Source organism: Ceratina calcarata, unplaced genomic scaffold (assembly GCF_001652005.2).
Source record: "Ceratina calcarata isolate Rehan_Ccalc_2016 unplaced genomic scaffold, ASM165200v1 scaffold92.2, whole genome shotgun sequence".
Taxonomy (NCBI): domain Eukaryota; kingdom Metazoa; phylum Arthropoda; class Insecta; order Hymenoptera; family Apidae; genus Ceratina; species Ceratina calcarata.
The window spans coordinates 692,983-716,651 of record NW_017180576.1 but is presented as its reverse complement, the minus strand read 5'-3'; the positions used below and the strand labels follow the sequence as shown (position 1 = coordinate 716,651).

The window sequence follows — 23,669 nt, the reverse complement described above, 5'->3', positions numbered from 1 at the left end:
CTGCACAATTTACTGCCTAAACAAAACCATCGCGACAAATCTTTGTATCGAAAGTGAACGGGATACGTATATATAGTACGTATTACAGTTTTTCTTGGTATTGTTCAGACACTGAACAAGTTTCAACTTTGAAAAGCATAAGGTGGTTACGTTTCGTATTCCGAATGTGTCTGCAGGCGCCTGTAAATCGTCTAAAAAATAGGGTGTCTGCAGACGTCTCTTAGACTTTCGCGTTCATTGGGACGTTTCATCTCTTCGGGAAATAAGATATCGTGTACAATTTTGATGACGTGACGATTTTACATCTCAGACAGTGTACCTTCCTACGATTTATTATTTTAAACATCGAAACGCACTGAAAATGATCTCTGTTCAATGGTTGTATTATCGTGTAAAAGCAGCATTCCTTAATACATATCGAACGTATTTATTAACATATCTTGGACTAGAATATCATCATTAATATTAATTTTGTTTCGTATTTAAAAAGAAACCAAAGACGTGTCAACACTCGAATCGATCAAACTATTAGAACGTCGTGCCTTTGCGCAATACACGTTATAAGGTAGTCGTCGAAAATGTTCAATCGACGAACCCGTTTTGAACCCGAACGAGCGTGTCATGATCGAATTCGTAAAAATTCACATTGCAAAAGGCAAATTTAATCAATTTCAACGGGTAATTATTAATTTATGCGAAATTAGAAGAGTCGTGACGCATTTGTAACTTTATAAATTTTATACGTCTCGCGTTTCGTTTGTGATAAATTACTGAACGAACGTTCTTAGCGATGAAGGGTGCTACTGAAAATCGACTTGATAGCAGCGTGGAGTGTGGAGTGTGGAGGTATTTTTTCCCTCGAGGCTCGCTTCCCCTGTTTTTCGCCCGTATTTCGATCCCCACTACTATTCCCCTCATGCGTGCTCATGCGCGTTCGCGAAGCTCTCCGCAGCGCTATGGTCCCCACCATATTCGCGTCGTCCCCACTTTCCGGCCGAGGGAAAAAATACCTCCACGCTGCTTGATAGTTCCGAGGATGGAAAAGCGAAACCGGTTTAGAATAATCATAATCCCGTGACCGCGTGCAAAAAATACATCGACTTGAATATTTATTTACCAAGCAGAGGTATTGGCATTTAAAGACGTGTGAAAAATATATCAACTACATCATTTCCCTAACCTAACAGGTTGCTCCTATTCGAACGCATAAATTGATTGTATTATTAAAAATTAACAGATGGTGCTCATCCCATTGGCTTATTCTGCGAAGAATTTCATTATTGACATACAAATTACGAATTGTATTGATTATAGTCGTTTCCAGACAAAATTTGAAATTCTTTTCAATCGTCTTTTGTATAGAACATAAAAGTGTTCAATTGATTGAATCTGACACTTTTACTTTTTGCACGAAGCCATGCGTACGTAATTGAACAGTATTAATACGTATTACATTTAGTACACCAAATTGAACATTTGACGCAGTGAAGTCGAGTTAAATGCGAAATTTTCACCTCTTTCCCTTTCCAATGTCTCCTCCAGGCATGCTGCTCTCGTCCATGCACCTCTTTTTTCTTCCCTCAAATTTTCTTTACAATTCCACGCTCTCTTCACCCTCCTCGATTCGTATCATACAGACACGTGATAATAAACAGCGTTTTTAAATAAAAGAGGAGTTCATAGCATACGGCCTCGTCTCAATCAAAAGATCGTCACAGTGAACGCGATAAGAACTGGCGTTGAAATCAAGAGCTCAGACCCGTAATCTTCACATTTAATGCGACTTTACTGCAATCGTAACATTGTATCATTTACATCGGTGGCGAAAATGTACCGAAAAGATAGTTAGGTGTGCAAACAAATTTCTAGGCGGGAGCGAAAAAATTTGTATAGAAGCTATGAAAAAAATTTGTACACCTTTACTAGAATTTAAGGGAAACGCGTATGCGTATGCGCGTGCGATAGAATAAGATAAAACCTGCAATTAGCTTGTCACGTTTAATCGTTGTTGTAAATGAAAGTGTTCAATGTGTGTTATATTTTCACCGGACACCCGAAAATAAATGGAACTCGCGTATAAACGCGAATCATCGCTCGTTTCTCTGCTCGGCTCGGTTCCTTGAAACTTGCGTGCGTTGCGAAAGAAAATGCAACAGACCGCGGACACCTATATATTGGCAAACAGGTGGATGCAACCATTTATTGACGAAACGTTCGTTACTATATACGGAGTTTAATAACAGAAAAAGATCACATTTTTACACCAACATTCGATTTAGTGAGCAGATGCTGGTGCGTATACAATCTATCAAACTATTAACCTGTTAATTGGCGACTAATCACTCGAAACTAATATCATTTACGAGACAGATCAAGACAGTCCTCTCGAAACAAATACTGTGTCACGCGCACCAGCTTAATAATTCGTTCGTTTTAAAGGTACAGAAAGGAGAGTCTCTCTTGTGACGAGATACAATAAAAGGCACTTAAGGTCTAACACTTGAAGCTTCTAAATAAACGAGCCGATCGCATTTATTATTTGCAGGACAAATACAAGTTTTCACATCCATTGTCCAACGAGAAGAAATGTCGTTCGGTCACTTTTATGAAACATTAAATATTTTCATTGTCGCCTGATTCTCGACGATAATTTCTCTGGCCTCGGGAGTAAGTGTCATGTAAAGCTAGATATTTTTCTTTCGAATACGCTCCTTCTATTCACTCTTCTGTACGCGATAGCCAATCGAATCGACGTATGCGAATAATAATGATAATAATAATTAACATCTTAAAATATATTATAATCAAATATACTCTGCGCTATGTAGTATGTTATAAAGTAACTCTAAATTCAATGCCTGGCATCGTCAAAACAATAATGCGACAACGATTCGTCATAAAATATGTAGCACTAGAATTCAATGAGTAACGTTGCAACCGTAACTACTATTCATAATAATAGAGAACTGTGATATCACTCGTGTTCATCCTTACAAAGTTTTTGTTGTACTCGACAATGGACAACTGAGTCAGTTAAAACCACTTGAAACAGCACTTGCTTGTAAGAAGCAGGAGATGTCACGCTTCAGGAGTATCGTAGAGTACATCTCTGAAGAGTCTTGGAAATATCAATTACATTTACAAAATGTCTGTGAAAAGCTTTGCCAGACCCTTCGCGAGTATATCCTACTCGTCAATTACTATCCTACTCGAAATAGTTAGTACCACCTGAAACGGCGTTCGAACATCTTTTTAGATATCTGCGACACGTAGACTGCGAACTATCCATTTGTAGAAAAATTTGATGTACAGGAAGTATAATTGAGCGGAACATCGATTTTTAAGGATACAACGAATAGAGTCTCCATTTATTATTACAAACGTTGCGCAAGAGTCCGCGGTTTAATGATATGTTTTCTCTTTCAATTCAACGAGACGATTAACAGCTCCAGGACGGTAATAAGATACACGATAAATGATCGTCTATCGTATATACATCGTCTAGCAACGTTCGTTTATTATTTTACGACGTAGAATGTAGAACGATGGTCGTTTCGAACAATTTAAGAATCAAATATCAAAGAATTCGAAGAGTCTACCACGCATGTACATGAACGTTTCACAATGGGTGTTCCAGTCTTTCGTTTAAAAACTACCTTTGAATCGCTAATATTTGTTAACGCTTAATGGAAGGCTGTGGAACGGTTATACTATCTCTTTAAATGTTCACCGAACCTCTCGGTGAACCGTGAACTTTCCTCGAATCGTCAGTTTGTGTTCTCATTTCGGACGCGTAAATAATGTATACGACCTATCAGAAACTTACACACAATTGACATCAGCTTTATTCTTCCGATATGCAAATAATTGTTAAGTCTGCATTTTTCTCTTTTTTTACAGTTCGATATATATATATATAAAAGTGACAAAAGCACTCGATATCGTACGGTTAAAATCGTTCGGGAGATTTTCAGTGTCGATCGACAAAAATCGTATAATTAAAAATATAATCGTTACAGTTCAGCGGGAAGTTATTTTATAGTTTATCATATTAAAAATATACACGTGCGATAGGATTAACAACGTGCCACGCTGTCTACCCGATTTCGTTTACAGGCCGTTTAGAATGTAAAGAAACGCTAAATAATCCTACGTTCGTAACTACGGGCGACACGTACAATTTGAAAATTGTCTCGGTACTTCCTCGATCTTAAACCTATCCATTTTTTGTAATCTCTTCTTATACGGAATGTCAGTTTTACGTCTGTAAATATTTGTCCTAGATCGAACACTGTTTGCATCAGTCATTTATCATTTTTATAAAAATAGCTTCTCAAAAATAGCTTCTCGCTAACTCTTGCTAATTATACAGGATACATTTCGGCAAGTTATTAATCCCATCGATGGAACACCTGCGCGATGCTCATACTCTTTCGCTGACGCACACCCGAGGGGAACTCTGTACGTCAACGAAAGAATGTGCAATCGTTATTCTTCTATATATCTACAAATATTTATTAGACGCGAGTCGCGGCACGATCCTCGTTACATTTGTACATCTACAAATGTGACGAGGATCGTGCCGCGACTCGCGTCAAACACATTGTTGCGTCGCTCGCAATGGATCATCGAGACAGTCAATTCCAGTCGAATCTCTAAATAAAACATAAATAATAATCGAAAAAGTAAGAGAATTTTTGGTTTAAAACGTCGCTGGACTAAACAGAATAAATAGTGTTCGAGCGAACTTGTTAATGTACAAAGTTTCGAAACAAAAACCATTCGTGCGACGAATAATTCATTTGTCATTCGTTTAAACAAAACTCATCGTTTTTACGTACAAGCGTCGACAGATCCCGAGAAGATCGAGAACGTGATGCGAGTAAATTCGTTTTTATTATCATCGAGAATTTAATAATACTGAGTTTTCATCGTGCTCGAAATGATGACCTCCTCATCCCCCATAACTTATGAACAGTTCGTTTTATACAAATTCCGACATGGATACAGATCAAATTGTGTAACGGTATGTAAAAGAAGGCGCGCAGAGTTCGCTTCGAACATCGGCGGCGTTACCTTCAATTTCACGTGTACCCTCTTTTTACATCACCTTGGGTGTTCCTCGCGGCCGGCCTGGAGAATCGGGGCGCCGGTATGCGAGACGGCGGTCTAGGAATACCACTCGAAGCCCTGTTTCCAGCATTCCAATTCGTCGGTTGTCGCAGTTTCGTCTTATTCTCGAGTTTCGTTGCTGGCTTGTTGAAAATCTGTACGACGACACAGTAAACGACGTATATACATTTTGTCATTTTTAATCGTATTAAGTGGATCGAAGAAACTCACTTCAATGTTTCTCGTCACGTCCGCCTCGTTCCGCTGATTTAATACAATGTTCGCCTGACCTATTGCAAAAGATTTCGCGCCCGTTAGTCTCTTCCAATATGAATCGAGTCAAAGGCGAACTCTCAGAAAGCGATGTAGTACACTTACCATCAGCGTTTATCGACTGACTAGATCTAGTGGGACTTATTATGGGAGAGCTCGTTTGAAAATCGTAGTCCATACTCAACGGTGAAACTCTGTCGGAACTATCGATGCCGTTCTTCGATATGGGAGACGGTAAATCTTTCCTCGTCTCGGGCCAAGTGTTCTCTAAAACTCGCCTGGGCCGAAGCGGCGCGTCCTGATTCAAACCTAGTCACACACGGAACGTCATGTGAAATGTTACATTTCGTGTCAGTGCGTGAAAATGGTATCGATACCGTCACGACCGTCTACTCACTTTCTTCCTGCATCCTGATCACTTGTTGCAGTTGCTCGACGTTCATCGGCTGGGTCGTGTATGAACTGTGACTGCAGTCCGAGCACGTGCTGAGGCGGTCGTCCAAATCAGGCGCGCTATGGGCACTCTGCGTGCTCTCGATGCTCTCCGTGGATCCGCCGACGCTCAAAATCTGATCGCCCACTCCTTTGTTCAACTCCACGAGACGTTGCTCGGAACCGCTCCTCATCTTCCCCAGATACAACTTGCTCGCCAGAACCTTCTCGACGTCCCTGACGTTCGGTTGCGAGCCTTTCGCGTATCCTAAACTGCTGACCGGCCGCAGCGAGTTCGATACCAGGTTCGGGTTCGACTTTTGGAGGAATTGCGGCAACTTCGACAGCATCCGCGGTATGTGCTGTTTCCGCTTCGGAAGCGGCTTCACGAACATAGCGTCCACGTTGTCCAACGACCCCGTATTCTCTCCCACGATCTTTCCTTGGCTACCGGCTCTCTTTGTGAAGGTGTAGTACCTCTTGTCCGGCGTGTCTCGAGTACAGGCTCCAGCCTCGTCCTCGGTCCTCGGTCTGGCTCTCACCGGCGACCCTTTTTTATATGTGCTGTATTTCTTATCCACGGGAATGTTCTCGTTAGACGTCACGTCAAACGTGTCGTTGGCAGTTTTCTTCTCAGGCTTCTCGTCTTGGTCGTACGTACAGTTCAGTCTATGATCTCGGTTCTTGTAAATTTCCGACAACAGCTCCTTTCTCAACAACGTCGGCATTTTGAAGGTCGAATTCAGGTCCATGTCGTGAACACGCGACGATTCTAAATGCTTGTTGGCCCTGAAAGTGGAGTTGAGCGCTTCCACCACGGTCTTAGGCTTGCTGGTAGGTGGCATAGGCAATTTAAACGTAGCATTCAGATCATCGTTCTGAGAGGAAGGTTCGACGTTCTTTAACTCGTCAGTCTTCGTGTCATTCAGGAACGGAGAAACACCGTCGTCGCCTCTCTCGACATTCGTCGAACAGTACGTAGTGTCCGTAGCGCGTGCATTCTTCAACGGATTCGCGTCGTCGTCATTTTGTACGAACGTGGAAGACAAGTTGATCGTACTAAATTTATTTACCGGCACGACCGTTGTGTCCGCGTCATAAGTGTCGGTCAACTCCTTGTTCGTGAACGTCCTGTCGTTATTGTCTTGCTCGTTCGTGTACGAGGTCTCGGCGTCCTCGTGGTTGTCGGTAATCTGGTTGGGCGATACCGTCGAGCCCGCGTCTTCCTCTCTGCTCATCGAGGTGATGGACGAGTACAAGATCGACGGCTGCGAAACGTTCATTAACGGATCGCTGAATCCAGGTTCCATCGAATTGATGAACGAGTCCATTCCCTTCGAATGAGACATGTTCAAAAATACTTCCATGCTCTCTTGGCCCGACGTCGTCGCCGCCGTCGACTCCTCGATTAGGAAGCTGGCGTTCGAGACGGCTGCCGTTCTCAACATAGCGGGCACGGTTTCTTCTTTGCTGGCAGTAGGGACGTTCGAATATTTACCTAACTGCAAGAGAAAAAAATCAGGCTCTGTTTCAGGTAAGCAGCGGTAGCCAAATTCTGTCGTGACAAGATGGAACTTTGAGACATACAGACTGGTTCACAGGTGTCTCAGGTAAACGTACGTTCGAAGAAAACGACATAATTGACCGCTACCGATATGTATAGATCGTAAAGGTACATCGACTTACGTCTTCTTCTACGTTTGAAAATGTTCTCCATGTGTTCGATATGGGCGAAGATAAAGATTCCAAAATAGATTCGAAACTACATTTGCTGGACCGCTTTTTGGTTCTCGTAAAAGTCCTCGAATCGATCGGTTTTTTGTTGACTGAACAAAACATAAAATTTACAGATTTGCAGTTATTACGTCATTTTAATCAGACTGCAGATTCTTATGCGAAATAAAACGTTTGGATTCCTCCACGAGTTTGATCAGTTCTAGTACAGATCCTCTATGAACCGAATCTGTTAGGAGTCGATAATTAAAAGACTTTCATTTGTAGACTCGATTCAACTGATTGCAAACTCGCAGTAGAATTTGTACACGTATAAACATCAGCGTACCTGACAAGAACAGCTCCGGTTCAGTCCTTAACCAGGTGTACAAATCTTGAACCGTGGATTCGAATCGGTATCCCTGTGGTGGTACGTACAACCTATCAAAAACGAAAATACAAACACTTCTCTTCATTCAATCTTAAATCACCCGATCAATCGTTCGTATAAACTACATGTGCCTGTACAGTGAATTCTGTCATCGTGAAGAAATGAAACGAGCAAAGATTTACCAAGTATCGGCGTCGTCGAAATCGATGGCAGATACGTCGATGATGTCGGGTTCGAGACTGGCATCGTTTGTGTACCGCTTTCGCAGGATTTCCGTATCCTCCACTTTCCTTTCTGACATTGTTTCGCACCGATTATGAGATTAAAAGTTGCGATAAACACATATTTTACCATTAAAACGTCTGTTCCCGTCCAGCTGGGTGACGTGGTGGATATATAAAAATAGTGTCGCGTTCTGCCAAGTCATTTACAAAATTCCTTGGTACCCGCCGCCGCGGCTCGCGAACGTATATATTTCAAACGAACAAACTGGCGAACATAACCGCACGTATACGCGACGACGATAGGAACTCTTCCTCGGTATTTCGAACTTGTCTTTCTACACTCTTGGACTTGGACACGAATCCACCACACGAATCACAGCCACAAGCTGTGTACCAAGGAATCCATGTAGAAGGCAAAAGGCTCGTTTTATTGCGTTTCGCTTAACGTCCTGCGACTTTTCCTTTTCTAGATATCGCTTCCGCCGTACGACGACGCGGTTTGGGTTACCATTTCATTTTTCCCATTCACCAATGAGACCCTCGCTCTAGTGTCTGGGGAATTGCAGCCGCGCATTTCGATCCCCTATACGCGTGCAGTGGGTTTGAGGAATTTCGATCATAGCGCCGTATATTATATATCACGTGATAAATCGTGAATCATTCTAATAAAATTTTAATTTGAAAAGAGGAACACGCGAGAGCAAAGATAAAAAATTAAATTGTTTCATTAGGTGATGGACAAATCTCAGTTACCATAAAAGATGTGAAATCGTTACTGTTGTCAAAAGTTAAAATGATACCGTATAGGTTCACGAAATCTTGTATCAAATCGCTGATAATTCTGTTTTTTATCATGGATCGTCTAGCAGTCTCGAACTGTAATACTCTGTTAAATAACAGCATGATAGCTTCTTACGAGGAATCGTTTCCTATAGCGAAACTAGCAGATATTCAAAAGGATAGCTCGCACGTATCAACCGTTGGGAATCATGACGTTATTAAAATTAAGAAGGACTGGAAAAAGAGTACAAGTAATAAATTCGATTCTATCTCGATCCAGTTTTATTCAAATTTAAATCGTTCTCACGATCCCGGTCAGCGTAGCATTTTCGCAATTTACTTTCGTCTGTGTGATTGACCACATTTTTTGGAAACTCAAGACACGGGATTTTAATTCAGATTTCACGCGCTTCTCTAAATCTAAATTAAAAATCGTTATATGCTGAGAAGTGTTAATTTTAAAGTTATCAAGGCTGAACATCTGGTAAAACATTTTAATTGAAAAAACCACTTGGTATTTCTTTTTCTTAATGACAGACAAGAACGACAGAACGAATCGACAAGGGGCAAAAGTATGGGATCAGTGGGGAAATTGGTCGAAGTGTAGCGTAACTTGTGGAGTTGGAAAATTAACGAGATGGAGGCATTGCATAGGCGGAAGCTGTTTGTTAGGCGAAAAAAAAGCGCAGTTAAAAACCTGCACCCTACCCGCATGTTAATACCTAGTAAAATTAATCGAATAAGCATAGATAAATAGCGACCCTTCCCTTTCGTTCGAATTATTCAGTCAGTCGAACATAGTATTCTGACAATAATAAACGTGCTTCTCCATATATAATAAAACAATCTTTTTATTCACTTTTAAAATAATCGCTCGTTCTATAAATTGTCGGAGGTTCGTATATTGGCAATCTGTTTGGTAGCACGGGTTCCTGAGTCTTCTTCTGTAACGTTATAATAGAATTCAAGTTATTCTCCTCACAGTACATCATATTGGATGTGTAATGTACAGATGGTGTCCAAATTTTGATATCTGTACACGCGTTTAATGCGACTCTGACACGACGTATAGTTCATATAAATAAGACTGCGGATCTTCATGCAAAACAAATCATTTGTAATGCCAATACAGAGAATGAAATCGTAATATTTTTCATTTCAATTTTTCTATAAATCCATAAGATACGCAGTCTAATAATGAGATTTGGCTATCATTGAAACATACGTAGTTGTCAACTTACAAAGAAGGATAAAGGATTCAAAATTCCGAACAATCTACTATCGGATATTCCTAATTCAGCCTCGGCATTGTCAACTGCCGCTTCTAAAGTAGTTAAATTCACATTGACCATCGCTATAACATGTTCCAAAGCGTCCATCCGTTTGCCGAGGTCGACGATTTCCTGTTGCATGTCTCGCAACCTGGGAACGTGCTCCTCCATGCATTGGCTACTTTCGGATCGTACCTTCGATTGTTAGACATATTAATCATAGTACACATTTCGTTCGATTATAATTCGATCGGTTACCATTTCGATGATCGATTGAAATTCTTCTAAGCGCATCATTACGTCCTCTATCATGTTAAGGAAATTTTTCGTCTGTAAAAATAGCACCACAGGTTTTACATTGCGATTAAATTCCTACTGCTAAAAATTGGAACGAACGCAGATGTTTATTATACATTTACAAGAAATTTATAAACGTAAAAAAGTGAATAGCACGCATCTAAAATATTTAATATGTTCATTTTTTTTTATAACACTTGACGAGGTGAAATTATTCTATACATCGAGGGTTTTTTTCACGTTCTTAAAAATTAAGTTTGATTATGAAAAAAAGCATATTTTGACAGTAGTAAAGGTCGTGGAGGTTACGTGCGAAGGAAGATAGTACATACTCGACTAGACAAGTCTAGTTTCAAGTAATTGGCATAGTCCTTCGCCAATTCCTCGACCATCGGCCCTGTTTGCGAAGACATTTCGATCGTTCACTTTTTGAAAGAGAAATGATCTGTCTACATTGTTTACGACGAAAGAAGAACCCACGGATGTTCAGGACACCATTCTCTGCGGACTAGATAAGGTAGAGCGCCGACGTTATCCACAAATTGCCAAAAAATCAAATAACAAGATTTAAAAAGATTCAATGGTTTTTGGCCTGACCAATGTAGGTGCATTCTTCAGCAACGTTTTTGTGATAGAAATTTTTTTCGACGAAACATTATAACAGTGGAGCGAAGATTTTAAATATCGAAAACATCCTGTGTCCACTAGAATAGATTATGGTAGAAGCATAATATAAATTTCAAAATTTCAATCCGACTAAAAATGACAGAGCTACGTAGAGATGGAGAAAATCGTTTTGAAAAATTCTATTTTAAGAAAAACATGCTTCCCGACAATTCCTAGTGCATAAAAGTGACGAAACTATATAGAAACGATGTTCCATTTTTCACATGCAACGTCGAGTTCTGAATATTTGCACATGATGTTTAATTGTCCAGAGAACATTTTCTGCGAAAAAAATCGATCCCTTAACAGGTCCCGATAGTGTCAATGCTTGCAACATTTTCGAGCCGTTAACGAAATTCGTTTCCAATGGAAGTATACAATAAAAACATCATGGAAACGCATAAATTATCACTAAATAAATCGTGTTGAGCTAACATAAATATTGAATAGCCAACAAAAGCGTCAATATTGAACGTCATTTTACATAATTCCTCCTCGGAAATCACCGCTCAAAGAGATGCAGCGTGAAATATGAAGTCGAAGGAAGTTCAACGTTCACATCATTCACGTCAGTGATTGTTTAGCTCAATGAATACTTGGTGGACAGAAATCAAGGAGAAAGAGACTTACCGAACGCTGAGGAACGTACCGACTCGCTCAAACGCTGTGGAACGTTATAATTCGTAAGCGCCTTTTTCTAACACGATTTCAAGCCAGCAGCACGTTCAAAACTTATGAAACTAAGCAACGTAGTTTATCAGGTGATACAGGAAACCAGCGCTCGCCGAATCGCTACGTTCTTCAGCAGTCGGTCGAGTCAGTACGTTCTCAGTTGAATTATTGCGTTTTGTCTTCCAACCGACCATACGTACTGTAGGAAAGGGCGATAGTGCAACGAAGTGTAATGTGCATCGAGTTTACGTAACGCGTTTACTTATGCAATGGCAATTTTTAACATACCTGGAGCAACGATACTTTGTGGAGAATAAATATTGAGTAAAAGGAATCGACGAACTTCTTGTACACTTTACCTCTGCGCGGGTTTAGGCAATTCTCACACAGGTTCGCAATCGTTGGGTACCTAATGGCATCGTCGGAAATGTTACATTAGACTCTAGTGTAACATTTCTAATGATTAGAGTCCGACGAAAATGTTGCAGCTTGCAGTGAGGCGAGGAACGTTGTGTTAATTACTGTGGGCATTGATGTTAATCTGTGTAACTGCGCTTTCGATGATCTACTTCATACGTTATGTTACAGCACACTTATCGAATCAGTTTGGTTTATGAGGAACCTCATTCACATCTTAACACTAAACCGACTAAATCTGCTGACGCTTCGTTCTCGGTTAAAAGGACCGTTTCACATGCTGTTTAACACAGACAATAGTCAATTTGTTTCTAAATGAATTAATAATCAAACGACTTTCACCATAAAATGACGACACATTTTTATATCATTTTAATCATAAACTTGAAAAGAGAATTAAAAATGCACGGAAGTCAGCCGTACGTCAGTCAGTCGGAACGGTAGTGATAGATTTAGTTTCGAAATAAATTTTTGTGTAATTGAAGAGTTTCTCTCTTCTGCTCATAAGGCTCCACTACGCTATCAACTCACACGCGTGTACATTAATGTAATGCTGAGAGAAAGTAACTTTTATTGCGCTCGCGCGTCTCCCTTTCCTGTAGCTATTGCACTCCACATTTTAAATACACATGCACGAACGTATTGTAAACGCAAGCAACGAAATATTTTGCGAACGTTGTTAAAAATTTATTATTATTACGAAAATGGCGAGAGGCAATGAATTCGAGTCCGTGCCAAATCACTAATGTTCCTCGCATTTATCGTTTATTGCATTGCACACTCAAGAGTGTTTGGTCAGCGGTTGTAAAAAGATGAGCTACGCAAATACGCGCAATTTCAATTGGTTCATTCAAATAACGAAATTGTAAAACAATTTCGCGTGAACAAAAAGTGACACGAAGTAACGGGTAGCATATGGAAAAAAAACGATTCACGCGATGCGATAAAAGTTAATATTGTAACAAGAAAGAAAGTATTTCATATGCAGTTAGTACGGTACAGCTATGATTTGTTCTCACGTTTCGTTTCAGAATCAGAGCACAGATCAGTTTATTACGTTATGTATGAGAAAGAAAGTAGTGAAGATAATTTCTACTACTCGACATCGTAGCAAAGGAAGTAAAAGTTTGTTCAACTTCTATAATGACTAATTTATATTGATCGAACTGAACTCCTTTTACTTTAGTTGCACAAATAAATTTCATTGTCTCACAAATGCGTAAAATCCACAGTCTATTAATCATGTACGCACATGTAGGAAATCGGTAAACGTTAGAACGAGCTGCGAAGGTTTACAGTCGCAGGATCAGATAAAAAATCGCAGAATTCTGCACCTCGTAACAAATGTCAGTGATCAGTTTTTAAATCGCTCTGATTTTCTTACGCGGTTCAAATCGTTTAAAGCAATTAACGTTTAAAAAGTTAACTTATAAATATTAAACAGTCTTTTTCGTCGCATCATTCGTATTTTTTTATGATCTCCATGAAAGTAAGGATGAAGGCAATTGTAATAAGAAAAGCGACCATGGAAAATTTTCAAGTAAACAACGCTCTCAAGAAAGCGTTATACACCTCGTTAAGCTCCGCGTGGAAGAATAAAGAGAGAAAAGAAAAAGTGTAACTGGTCATCGTGGGAGTGGTAGGTGGGGAGAAAGAGGGAGATGAAGTTTAGCCACGACTCTACGTTCAAGCTCAGTGAGTTCAAACCAGTGGTTCACGCAACACTTCCGTTACGAGCTGTTCAACTTCTTCAACAATTGGTTCGCCTCCGAACTGACTTTTATCGAGCCTTATATCACTGCCGAAAAAATCAGGGGATTTTATTATTTTTCGAGTTTAAGTAGAGGCACTTGTTCATTCATTTGTTCACTACAGACACACGGTGAGTAGATCGTAAATTTATTATTTCTAATGTGAGTTTAAAAAATGAGATCAGATTTATTCACTTGAAGTATAGATAGATAGATCGCGTCATTTTTACGAAAAATCAATTATTTGTAATGCCAGTCCGAAAGCTCAGATTTATTTACTTTCTTAATACACATCATGATCAGACTACAATTTTTATGCAAATTATCTCTAGTACTTCTCCACGGTACGTGGATACTTTATACTTGGTGTAGATTCAATTTTTCGATGGACACATCAAATCCACATAGAGTTATAGAAATATAGATGATGTTTACAAGAATTCTTCTTAATTAGCGTAGCGTCTCATGGACTAATTACGTTAGAATATCTTTTAATAATGTTCCAACATGTTTATCGCAAGTTTCATTGACGATGCGATGTATTTTCAATCGAATCATCTCACGTTTCACTCGATTCTTAGAACTCGACGATTGGAATGACTAGAAAGAACATGATAGACGACGAGTAGAGAGAGCATGATAGATGACTTTCAAATGAAAAATGCAGAACGACGTTTTATATCCAGCGACCTGATACGTTGCACGCTTATATTTTGGTCTAAACGCATTAGATCCGTGACCTACTGATTAACGCAATTTTCTTCGCATCGTTTTGACGTTTTGTGGGAGTGTGCAACCGGTGTAGGCCGACAATTGATTTCACAAAAATAACGGAATAAACATATCTAGAGTCTCGTACGATTTCAACTGTGGCTTCGATCTCTTTCATAATTGTTCAACTTATGTGTCACTATCTGCTCATTAAAAATGAAGAATGATTCTGCATGTTTCACGCAGCGAGAAACATTCTTTGTGTAACGATCTTTGCGTAGTAAACGGTCGCCCGGAAAAACTTGTTAGAACGAAAATAAAACGTTTGAATTTTCCATTAATTTACCGGGAAATGAGTTTCAGTAACTCTTACCATCTTATTCAATTTTTCGACAAAGTATCTAATAAATATAGAGTTATTTCCGAAATACCATTGGATCTTATTCCTGCTGTCACGAGAGCCATATACCAGTTTCGCGCAGTTTGGAGGTAGTGGAGTAACTGAATACGTAGATCTGACAAAGTGTCGAAAATATGGAAAGCATTAGAGAAAAAGAGACACATTGACCGAAAACTGGTCTTTGCGCACTATGGAATCTCGTGACGGCAGGTATAGAACTGGTCGTAGCTACTTTTCTTTTTACAATAATAATTAATCGATCGATCATTAACAGATCAATTACAATGACAGAAATATAGATGTATACGCAGTCAGTAATTAAAAGTTCATCATTAAATCAAGTATGTGTCGTGCACACTTGAAACAGATATTCGACGAGTTTATAGATTTGTACGTATTTCTATAGATTATGGAAATCGCGTCTGCAGATGAAATAAAGAATTCATGCATAAAAAGTACACGAAATGTTAAGATAAGATACAATATTGCGATATTTAAACGATAAGAGAAATGTCCGTGTAAGGTGCGTTTAATTAATTGATACCCTGAACGTCTTGTTCCGGAAAAAAAACCCGCAGCCTGGTAGCGAATAGCTATTATTGTAATTTCGGACTGTTCGAACGCTTTCTAATCAGATTGCTGTCCCTAATCCGTGACAAGGTGTAACTGAACTGTTAGTTACGATTGAACACCGTTTCAAATTGTTTTGTAATTGTTTTATGTCAGTACTAACGGTAAAACGGAGATCGCGACATGCGCGGTAATTTCTCCTGACATAATACGTATCCGAGGGCTTACATAAGACCTGACCACTCGCGTGCCTAGCTATCATAAATATTGTACTTGCTCAGTTACTTTTCTACGACGTCCTGATGCGTCCGCTTGAAACGGCGATTTCCGTGCCCTGACAAATCTCCGATCGTACCGTCTCAGACGCCTGGCGGGACCAGCTGCAGAGGTAGCACAAAATTCAGTCTTTCCATCGATGTATCGAAGAGAAGTTGGATCTGAGAAGAAATTCATTTCATTGTCATAAATAAGTATGCAAGTATAATACGCAAAGAAATTCAATTTGTTTATTACTATTTTTTTTAGAAAATTTATAGTATATTCTTAATAGAATATTGATATCATTGGATCTTCGACACTGTTGACTTATACTGACTTGGATCATAAAACTCGTTTCCTCTTTGCTCGGTAATCAACTTTTTTGCCCACTATACACATTCTTTGGAAAAGATCAACCATGCGCCTAGAACAATTCAGCCATGACTCTTTTTCTACGAAAAAACCAATTTTATACATAGCCTGTGACTGTTGACTGTGCAAGTATCTTTTTGTCATCTCCTTTTTCTTCTTTATTCTACATACTTTACATAATATACTTTACATAAAACACAAGGCCTAGAAGAGATTTTCATCATTGTATGTATGAAACGTTTTGTTCCTGCGAAAAACTCGCGTCTCATTCGATTACTTTTACACTCTGAATTCTTTCAATACCTTACTCGCAGCTTTTATCATTTCTGCAAATTCAACCACTTTTTTATAATTCACATGATATCCGAAATTTTGGTTAGTGGTGAGATTTTATTACGAATGTGAATATCTGCTGTTACGATTCAAAATTTATTATCAAGAATAAGAAAAAGTTTATATTATAAAAGTTAAATATTTGTACATGGACGCCACAAGTGTCCAATGTTGAGTAAAAATGTATGTAAATTTACATGAATGTACAATCGTATGAGAAGTTTCCAGATGAAAAAGTGTAAAACCGAACGGCTTGTTCTACCGCATTATCTGTCAATTTCGTTCTATCAATTAGGCATACACGCAAAGGGTATATTAGTCAGGAAAACGACACGCTTAAGACTGTTCTGTTCATAAATGCATACGGAGTACCGAGTTCCTGGTGTTGGACGGCCACGCACTGGCGTGAAGCACTTGCAATCAAGTTATGACATAATAATTGTGTTTCGCGTACTTGACAGTGAAAGTAGGTGTACGTAAATACTCTTAAAGCGTTAGCACATTCGTGCATTTCCACCGCGCGTCTCTGAAACTGAATTCATATTTCTTAGTGAGGAATTATTGGGACGCATTTTATTTTCTTCAAGGAAATCAATCTAATCGTAACTGTAAACTAGTAAAAAGTATCATTTTGGCAACTGGATCAATGAACAAACTCGTCTTCTGTAAACAAATAATTGACCGAAGATTGAATTAAAAAAAAAAATACATCCTTAATTTCGATTAGAATATTTAATGGGATGCAAGTGGTTCAATCATCGATTGAAGATCTATTATTTCAAATCGATCGTCGAAAAATTCGATCGTGAAATTTCAACTGGACGGTGTCAGTTATTCGACTACGTTCGAATACCCAGACGTGTCGATTGAATTTTGTACCTTCCTTGGACTTTGCCCAAACAGACGGAGTTTGCTAAGGTTCACACGGGCAGGTAAGAACGCGCGTTATGAAATATCTATGGCAAAAACACTGTTTGAGAAAGTTCGCTGGAGAAAAATGAAAAAATTCCTGTTAAAATTTGCTCGAACAACGAACAAGACTTTTATACTGACGTTAACGTTAAAACAAAAAAACATCTAGTTCTACTTTTCGAAAACGTTTTCTCTCTGGCAGTGCTTTTTATATTCTTTTCTCTTGTACGGGTTTCGTAATTTCACGATGACAATCATTTTAGAAGAATGACCAGCGTAAAGAACAGACACGTGAATTTAGGACAGCCACCATATGCAGAAAGTTATTATAAAGCAATTAATTATCTTGTTGGTTTATTAGAAGTTTTGTATGGAATTTTACATCTGCTCGATCTCACCGAATTAATGCGTTCTTTAAATTTAAAAAGATAACAATAGCGTCATGCATTCTTTTCAATTCCTTCAATAAGAAATAATTGAATAGTTTCAGACAAAAATTCTTATTGATTCGTCCTATGAATGTGCCTGGTACGATCTCGCGTCTCTGTCAGCTGTTCACTGTTTTCTCTACATGGCGAGGACCATCCTCTTACGTAAAAGACGTATGGTCACCCTGACTGTAAGCAGCAGTGTACCAGTGAACTACACGCATTTATCGTTTCGATCAGTCGTTACCTCAGGATCTTTCTTTCCCTTTCACCCATGTGTTCTCGAGTTACGACACGGTCTCGAACGCGGAACAAGGGAAAATTTCAGTGTATCGTTACCGATGTACTGGATTTTGCAACGACTCGAATCGAATTCGGTTATAAAATGGAAAGTTCCCGACCGAACTTTGCATGTTGCAAAATTCGACGTGTTTCATCCGTGCTACATTTATGAATCTCATTTCCCATTTACGACGTAGTCGAATTTGCGACTGAATAAAAAAACGTCAAAGGTTGCTCGGTTGTAAAATGGAAAGTGGGACCGTTTAAGTGTTCAGATTTCGTTCTGCCTTTTGCTCGCAAGTCCTATTTTTTTGTAATACCTCTTACCACGAGCCAATCGATCTCGTTTGTAAAATTATGACAATGGATTGTGGGTCTGCGTGGAAAATGAACGCTAGCCTGTGCGTCCGCTATACGAGCGCTCTGATTGATCTCGGTTCTTCGTTAATAACTCGTCAACCACGCCTCGGACAACTTGTTTGCAAAGGAAAATATTGTTTAAAATCACCTCGGCTCCTCCCCGTTTTCGGGCATAGTATTAATTCTGGGACACCCTGTAGAAAAAGAGTAGTTCGCCGTTAATCTGTTTTCTCCGAGGACTTGGCTCGCAATTAATTGGCGCAAGAAAGTAGATTTGCTTGATGATCCGTGCAGACGGTCACCGTAGACATGAACTAATTATCACGGCTATCTGAATGCAGAAGGTAAACCGGATTTTATGTAAACACCGGTACTCGCTTCTGTTCTCGACGAGAAGTCGGTTTAAAAAGTTACATAACCAGATGGTCTGTCGTTGCGACGATGGAATTTCGATGCAAAATATTTATGATAATCGATTTAAAAAATTTATGCCCGAGTAGACGTCATTGTCCTTGGACAGTAAAACAAATCTGAATCCAGACTTCAATCTTTAAACTGAAAATTGGATTGTCCATAAAAATCAAATCGATGTACTTGGTACACTTTTGAACAGGATCAGGCAGGTTCTGCGATCGCCACAGGTAGACAAGGAAACGAAGCGATGTCTGAATTAACCGAGATACAGTCGTTTTACAAAGGAAAGTGCATCTTTATAACCGGCGGGACTGGTTTGATGGGAAAAGTACTGATCGAGAAGCTGCTTTACAGCTGCAGCGATTTGGACAAAATTTACGTCCTGGCTCGGCCGAAGAGGGGTCGCGATCCGCACGCTCGCGTCGATGAAATGTTCAAATTGCCTGTAAGCACTTTTCTAGTAATCTATATTTTTAATTATTAAATCTCAATGATCAACCACGATCGACGGAGGTACGGAAGTGAGACTCGTCGATGTTCAATTGTTCAGAGACCGGTTCACTCGAGTAATGTTGATTTGAAATAACGAATGAAAACGATCTTGAGTAGATGTTCCAACGAGTACGGAAGCAGAAACCTCAGGTGATGAAGAAAGTGATACCCTTGAACGGGGATATTAGCACGAAGAATTTAGGACTCACCGAAGAGCAGCTGGAGACGTTGCTCAACGAGGTTCACGTAATGTTTCATTTCGCCGCGACGCTTCGTCTAGAGTCCAAGTTGAAAAGCGCCATAGAGATGAACACGGTGCGTTTCTACATAACAAAAAATTTCTCTCGATTCCGAGTACTTACCTTCACCTCGCCATGAATCCGTGGTCCAACAATAAACGACCGTAATTCTTCTTGACCGTATAAATTATTGTTAGACACGACAAATTCGTCGTACTTCGTGAGAACTAATGCCACGGAAAATGCTGTTAAAGATCGGAACCCGTACCGTGTTAGAGATAGCGAAGAGGATGAAGAGACTACAAACGTTTGTGCATCTGAGCACAGCGTTTTGTTATCCGGACAAAGAAGAGCTCGACGAAAGAGTTTACGACCCGCCTGCTGATCCCGATGACGTCATGAGACTGGTCGAATGGATGGACGAGACTTCTCTAGACCTGATCACCCCTAAGTAATTCAAATTCATTCCTGACGAACAATGTAAAATCAAGTCGTAAATAATGAACCTGAATATGTTTGTCGGTTTCGGACGCAGGTTGTTGGACCTTCATCCAAACACTTACACTTACTCAAAGAGATTGGCCGAGAAGTTGGTAGCCGACGAGTACCCGAACTTGCCTTGTACCATCGCTAGGCCGTCGATCGGTAATCAATTTAATGCGAAACCTTTTGCATACACAGTAATCGATACAATTTTTCGTATACAGTAGTAATTGTCTGTTTCGTCCTTTCCGGTCTTCACGGGGTTCCTTTCACAACCTTTTCACGTTTAAATGAATTTGTAAAAGTATTATTGTTTGCACAGTGACTCCATCCTGGGTCGAGCCGTTGCCGGGATGGGTGGACAATCTGAACGGGCCTATGGGCGTGCTGGTCGGGGGAGGTAAAGGTGTCATAAGGTCGATGCACGGCAACGCCAACTATCACGCGGAAGTGATACCGCTCGATCTCGCTATCAACGCTCTAATCGCCATCGCGCAAAAGACAGCTACAGGCGAAAAGTAAGGGACACTCCTTGAAATTAGTGAACGTCTCTAATTATTAATAACACGCTCCGTGCCACGTGTACCACCGGTGGTACGCGCTGACATACTTACCCAATGCGTTAAGAACGTATACTACAATCGTGCGCGTCGATCTATCGTTAATTAACATTACGGCGTGCATTCACTTTTAATACTTGGTGTATTTCTTCGCATCAAACGTATGTTTCGTTCATAAAGTTCTTCTTTCACGCACATTTAATTCTGTTATAAATGCACAAAATCCGCGTCTACGTCGAACAATTCTCGACGTAAAAGAATTTCTCTTGGTATTGAAATTTTTTAGAGTCGAACTAAGGATGGTTTCGGTAATTGGTAAGAAGTTGTCAGCAACGTTTCCCGTTTTCGTTTGTCAGGAAACAGAGCATACCGGTGTACAACATCTCGCAAAGTGGCGTGCAGCCGATTACCTGGGGAGAAGTGCTAGGTAAAGGGAAGAAAGTTGCCTATCAGTATCCCTTCGAGGGTCAAGTCTGGTACCCCGGTGGCGACATACACACAAGCAAATTCCTACACAACCTGATCTTGTTCTTCTTTCACATCATACCGGCTTACTTCATCGATCTCCTCATGCTGATATTTCGACAAAAAACATTGTGAGTCTGGTCGAAAACGATTCCGAAAGAATTCTCATAACTCTCCATAAAAGCATCACTTTAGATCTTTTTGGTAACAGCTTGGAAATTCAGGACAAGCATAGTTCTCGTCCAACATAATAGAATATTCGCTGATCCTGTTGAAACTGTCTGAAAATACAAAAAGAAATTCGAACCGTTGCAGCATGGTTCGGCTTCAGAGACGGATCACGGTCGGCCTGGAGTTGTTGCAATTCTTCACCACGAGGGAGTGGATTTTCCACAACACGAACGTAATGATAATGTGGGACGAGATGAGTCCTAAAGACAAGGAACTCTTCCCCGTCGACTTCTTGGTGGTCGACCTAACGGAATACATCAAGAACAGCATCCTCGGCGCGCGACAGTATTGCATGAAAGAAGATCTGTCCACTCTGCCAAAAGCTCGCAGGCATCAAGCTGTGTACGTATCTAGCATTTTTACGCATAACTTCTTTCTCGTGGTTTTCAATCTTCTTCCTCGCGCTTTACATCGTTTCGAATTCGCATTTGCAGAATGTACGTCGTTCACATAGTTTCGATCTACCTGTTCTACTTCGGGATATTGTATTCCATTTACAACAACTTCGAGGTGGCCAGGTCCAGCGTGCATTCCATCGCGGAGCGTATGAAGGCCCTGCCGATTCTGGGCAAAGTCGTATAACGGACGTTTGCGTAACGGCGAAAACGACAAGCCACGAAGCAGATATACACGGTTGACGATGTATCGTATACGTGAAAGTAGAAATCTTGTATTTATTGGAAAACGTGGGCCGAACAAGTTTTATCTCTGATGTATATGGGATCGCGTAAACGTTATTCATGTACTCTGTCAGTTTTACCGTATCTACGTTCAAGCTTTTTATACGTTTCTGATGCCAGCGGAAAATGCGTTTATCATCGTTCCGGGGGAAAATATACGTTCTTCATTCAATAAAGTGTTTATCCTTAAATCATTCCCTTTGAACGGTCATACGAAACGATGAAAAACCGAGGATTACCCTCAGTGATGGGAGAGTGGCGACATCGATCGATGCTCCTCGTCTCTCTTCGTTCCTCTACTCTATCGCGTTTACTTTTTTCACGTTCTTACGAATCAACGTATATTGAACGGTGAACAGTTAGTTGACGGTGATTCAATATCTACGTACGAACCGTCAGTCCCTAGTTAAAATCGCCAAATTCATTCGAACGTTATCTCATCGAGTATAAAAATAGCAATTGTCAATTAATCGAGGAGATTGTTTTACATACGCGAATCGTCGGTCCTTAATTGTTAAATTCGGGTTTAATCGGAGGTCTGAATCACCGAGCTGGGGAAGGTTTTTCGAGTCGTTTCACACGCGCTGCGTTGAATCGTTGCGGGCGCGATAACTTTTTAATTAAACGGACGGGTACGCCTTGAGCATCGCGAGATACGTACAGTCTCGAGGTCGAAGCAACGTTGGTGTACAGTCCCTGATCGTTCGTATCACGCATGTATGTATACACGTAGATGGTAGGTATATACGTATGTCGAGTATTGACCAAGCACGAAGGTGGCACGTGTGGAATGCCAGTAAACGGCAAGACTGATTGGAGATCGACAGACCGTTCTTAAACCGTTCACGTATACGTCGATCGTTTCACCAATTTCCCATTTGGTATCCGATTGATATTCGAACGGCCCTTCTACAAATACGTACACGTACTAAGTCCTGCCTAGACACGTTTCGTAAATTGTTTATAGATCTTTTATATAAATAGATGTTATGGTAAATAAAGTATACGCGTCATTTTATTCGACGACTGATTCTTTGGGTAAAGCCATTGTTCCACAAGTTCTCTTTTATTCGCTCCCTTATCTTTCTATAATTTCAAGACAACGTACGATACTACAGAAAAATACGTAAACGAGTAAAAATTGTGACATTTACTAAGGATGTATTGGCTATACAGTCAATCCGAAAAGTTTATGTACCTTAGAAAAACGCATTTCCTATAATTAAAAAGAAATCAGACGTCGGAAGAATAATGCTAATAATAAATAGCTTAAGTATTGACGCTGACGAAAAATTTTTTTTTTCAAAATTGCGAAAAATGCTTGAAATAAAAGTTCTAATCCTTCTAACTTGGATATTTAACGAGTTACGTATGATTATTTGGCATTTTATTGATGTTGACAAAATCCGACCACAAAATTACTTTTTATTGTGTGTCCTAAATAATATCCTCCAAGTAGTTGTTATCTAAACTTTAAAAT

The 23,669-nt window shown here is 39.9% G+C and overlaps 3 protein-coding genes across 8 annotated transcripts; 1 reads left to right on the top strand and 2 right to left on the bottom strand.

Annotated features, from left to right (window-relative positions):
- The first annotated feature begins 934 nt into the window (after positions 1-934).
- On the top strand, positions 935-23,207 carry LOC108631551 (putative fatty acyl-CoA reductase CG5065). Of its 4 annotated transcripts, XM_026819020.1 has the most exons (10): positions 13,881-14,130; positions 17,371-17,575; positions 19,239-19,484; positions 19,649-19,846; positions 20,025-20,221; positions 20,306-20,415; positions 20,576-20,771; positions 21,170-21,409; positions 21,594-21,851; positions 21,944-23,207. In XM_026819020.1, the coding sequence occupies exons 3-10, from the start codon at positions 19,287-19,289 to the stop codon at positions 22,089-22,091; spliced, it is 1,545 nt and encodes a 514-aa protein (XP_026674821.1). In that variant the 5' UTR covers positions 13,881-14,130; positions 17,371-17,575; positions 19,239-19,286; the 3' UTR covers positions 22,092-23,207. The 4 variants fall into 4 exon arrangements, with proteins under 4 accessions (XP_026674820.1, XP_026674822.1, XP_026674821.1 ...); XM_026819019.1 differs by lacking the exons at positions 13,881-14,130; positions 17,371-17,575 and adding an exon at positions 935-2,292; XM_018035541.2 differs by lacking the exon at positions 17,371-17,575 and having other exon boundaries at positions 13,886-14,130.
- LOC108631650 (uncharacterized) lies at positions 2,508-8,694 on the bottom strand. The gene is made up of 7 exons (XM_026819018.1): positions 8,104-8,694; positions 7,880-7,971; positions 7,504-7,643; positions 5,783-7,319; positions 5,491-5,694; positions 5,344-5,402; positions 2,508-5,267 (listed from the first exon to the last, which is right to left on the bottom strand). Exons 1-7 carry the CDS (start codon positions 8,220-8,222, stop codon positions 5,085-5,087), a joined length of 2,334 nt encoding a protein of 777 aa, XP_026674819.1. The 5' UTR covers positions 8,223-8,694; the 3' UTR covers positions 2,508-5,084.
- Positions 9,759-12,213, bottom strand: Blos4 (biogenesis of lysosome-related organelles complex 1 subunit 4). 3 transcript variants are annotated; one of them, XM_026819023.1, is made up of 5 exons: positions 12,191-12,213; positions 10,826-11,001; positions 10,455-10,526; positions 10,167-10,391; positions 9,759-9,869 (listed from the first exon to the last, which is right to left on the bottom strand). In XM_026819023.1, the coding sequence occupies exons 2-5, from the start codon at positions 10,904-10,906 to the stop codon at positions 9,777-9,779; spliced, it is 471 nt and encodes a 156-aa protein (XP_026674824.1). In that variant the 5' UTR covers positions 10,907-11,001; positions 12,191-12,213; the 3' UTR covers positions 9,759-9,776. The 3 variants fall into 3 exon arrangements, with proteins under 3 accessions (XP_026674824.1, XP_017891049.1, XP_026674823.1); XM_018035560.2 differs by having other exon boundaries at positions 12,120-12,193; XM_026819022.1 differs by lacking the exon at positions 12,191-12,213 and adding an exon at positions 11,790-12,033.
- Positions 23,208-23,669: the final 462 nt, after the last annotated feature.

Excerpts from the sequence above, each read along its gene's own strand:
- LOC108631551 (XM_026819019.1), top strand. Across the intron at positions 20,416-20,575 it reads CATCGCTAGGCCGTCGATCG|TGACTCCATCCTGGGTCGAG; the intron begins GTAATCAATTTA and ends TTGTTTGCACAG. Across the intron at positions 21,852-21,943 it reads GCTCGCAGGCATCAAGCTGT|AATGTACGTCGTTCACATAG; the intron begins GTACGTATCTAG and ends TCGCATTTGCAG.
- LOC108631650 (XM_026819018.1), bottom strand. The coding sequence starts at position 8,222 with ATGTCAGAAAGGAAAGTGGAGGATACGGAAATCCTGCGAAAGCGGTAC. Across the intron at positions 7,644-7,879 it reads ACCGGAGCTGTTCTTGTCAG|TCAACAAAAAACCGATCGAT; the intron begins GTACGCTGATGT and ends TGTTTTGTTCAG. Across the intron at positions 5,695-5,782 it reads GATCAGGATGCAGGAAGAAA|GTTTGAATCAGGACGCGCCG; the intron begins GTGAGTAGACGG and ends GTGTGTGACTAG.
- Blos4 (XM_026819023.1), bottom strand. The coding sequence starts at position 10,906 with ATGTCTTCGCAAACAGGGCCGATGGTCGAGGAATTGGCGAAGGACTAT. Across the intron at positions 10,527-10,825 it reads AACTAGACTTGTCTAGTCGA|ACGAAAAATTTCCTTAACAT; the intron begins GTATGTACTATC and ends CTATTTTTACAG. Across the intron at positions 9,870-10,166 it reads TGAATCCTTTATCCTTCTTT|AAGAAGACTCAGGAACCCGT; the intron begins GTAAGTTGACAA and ends ATAACGTTACAG.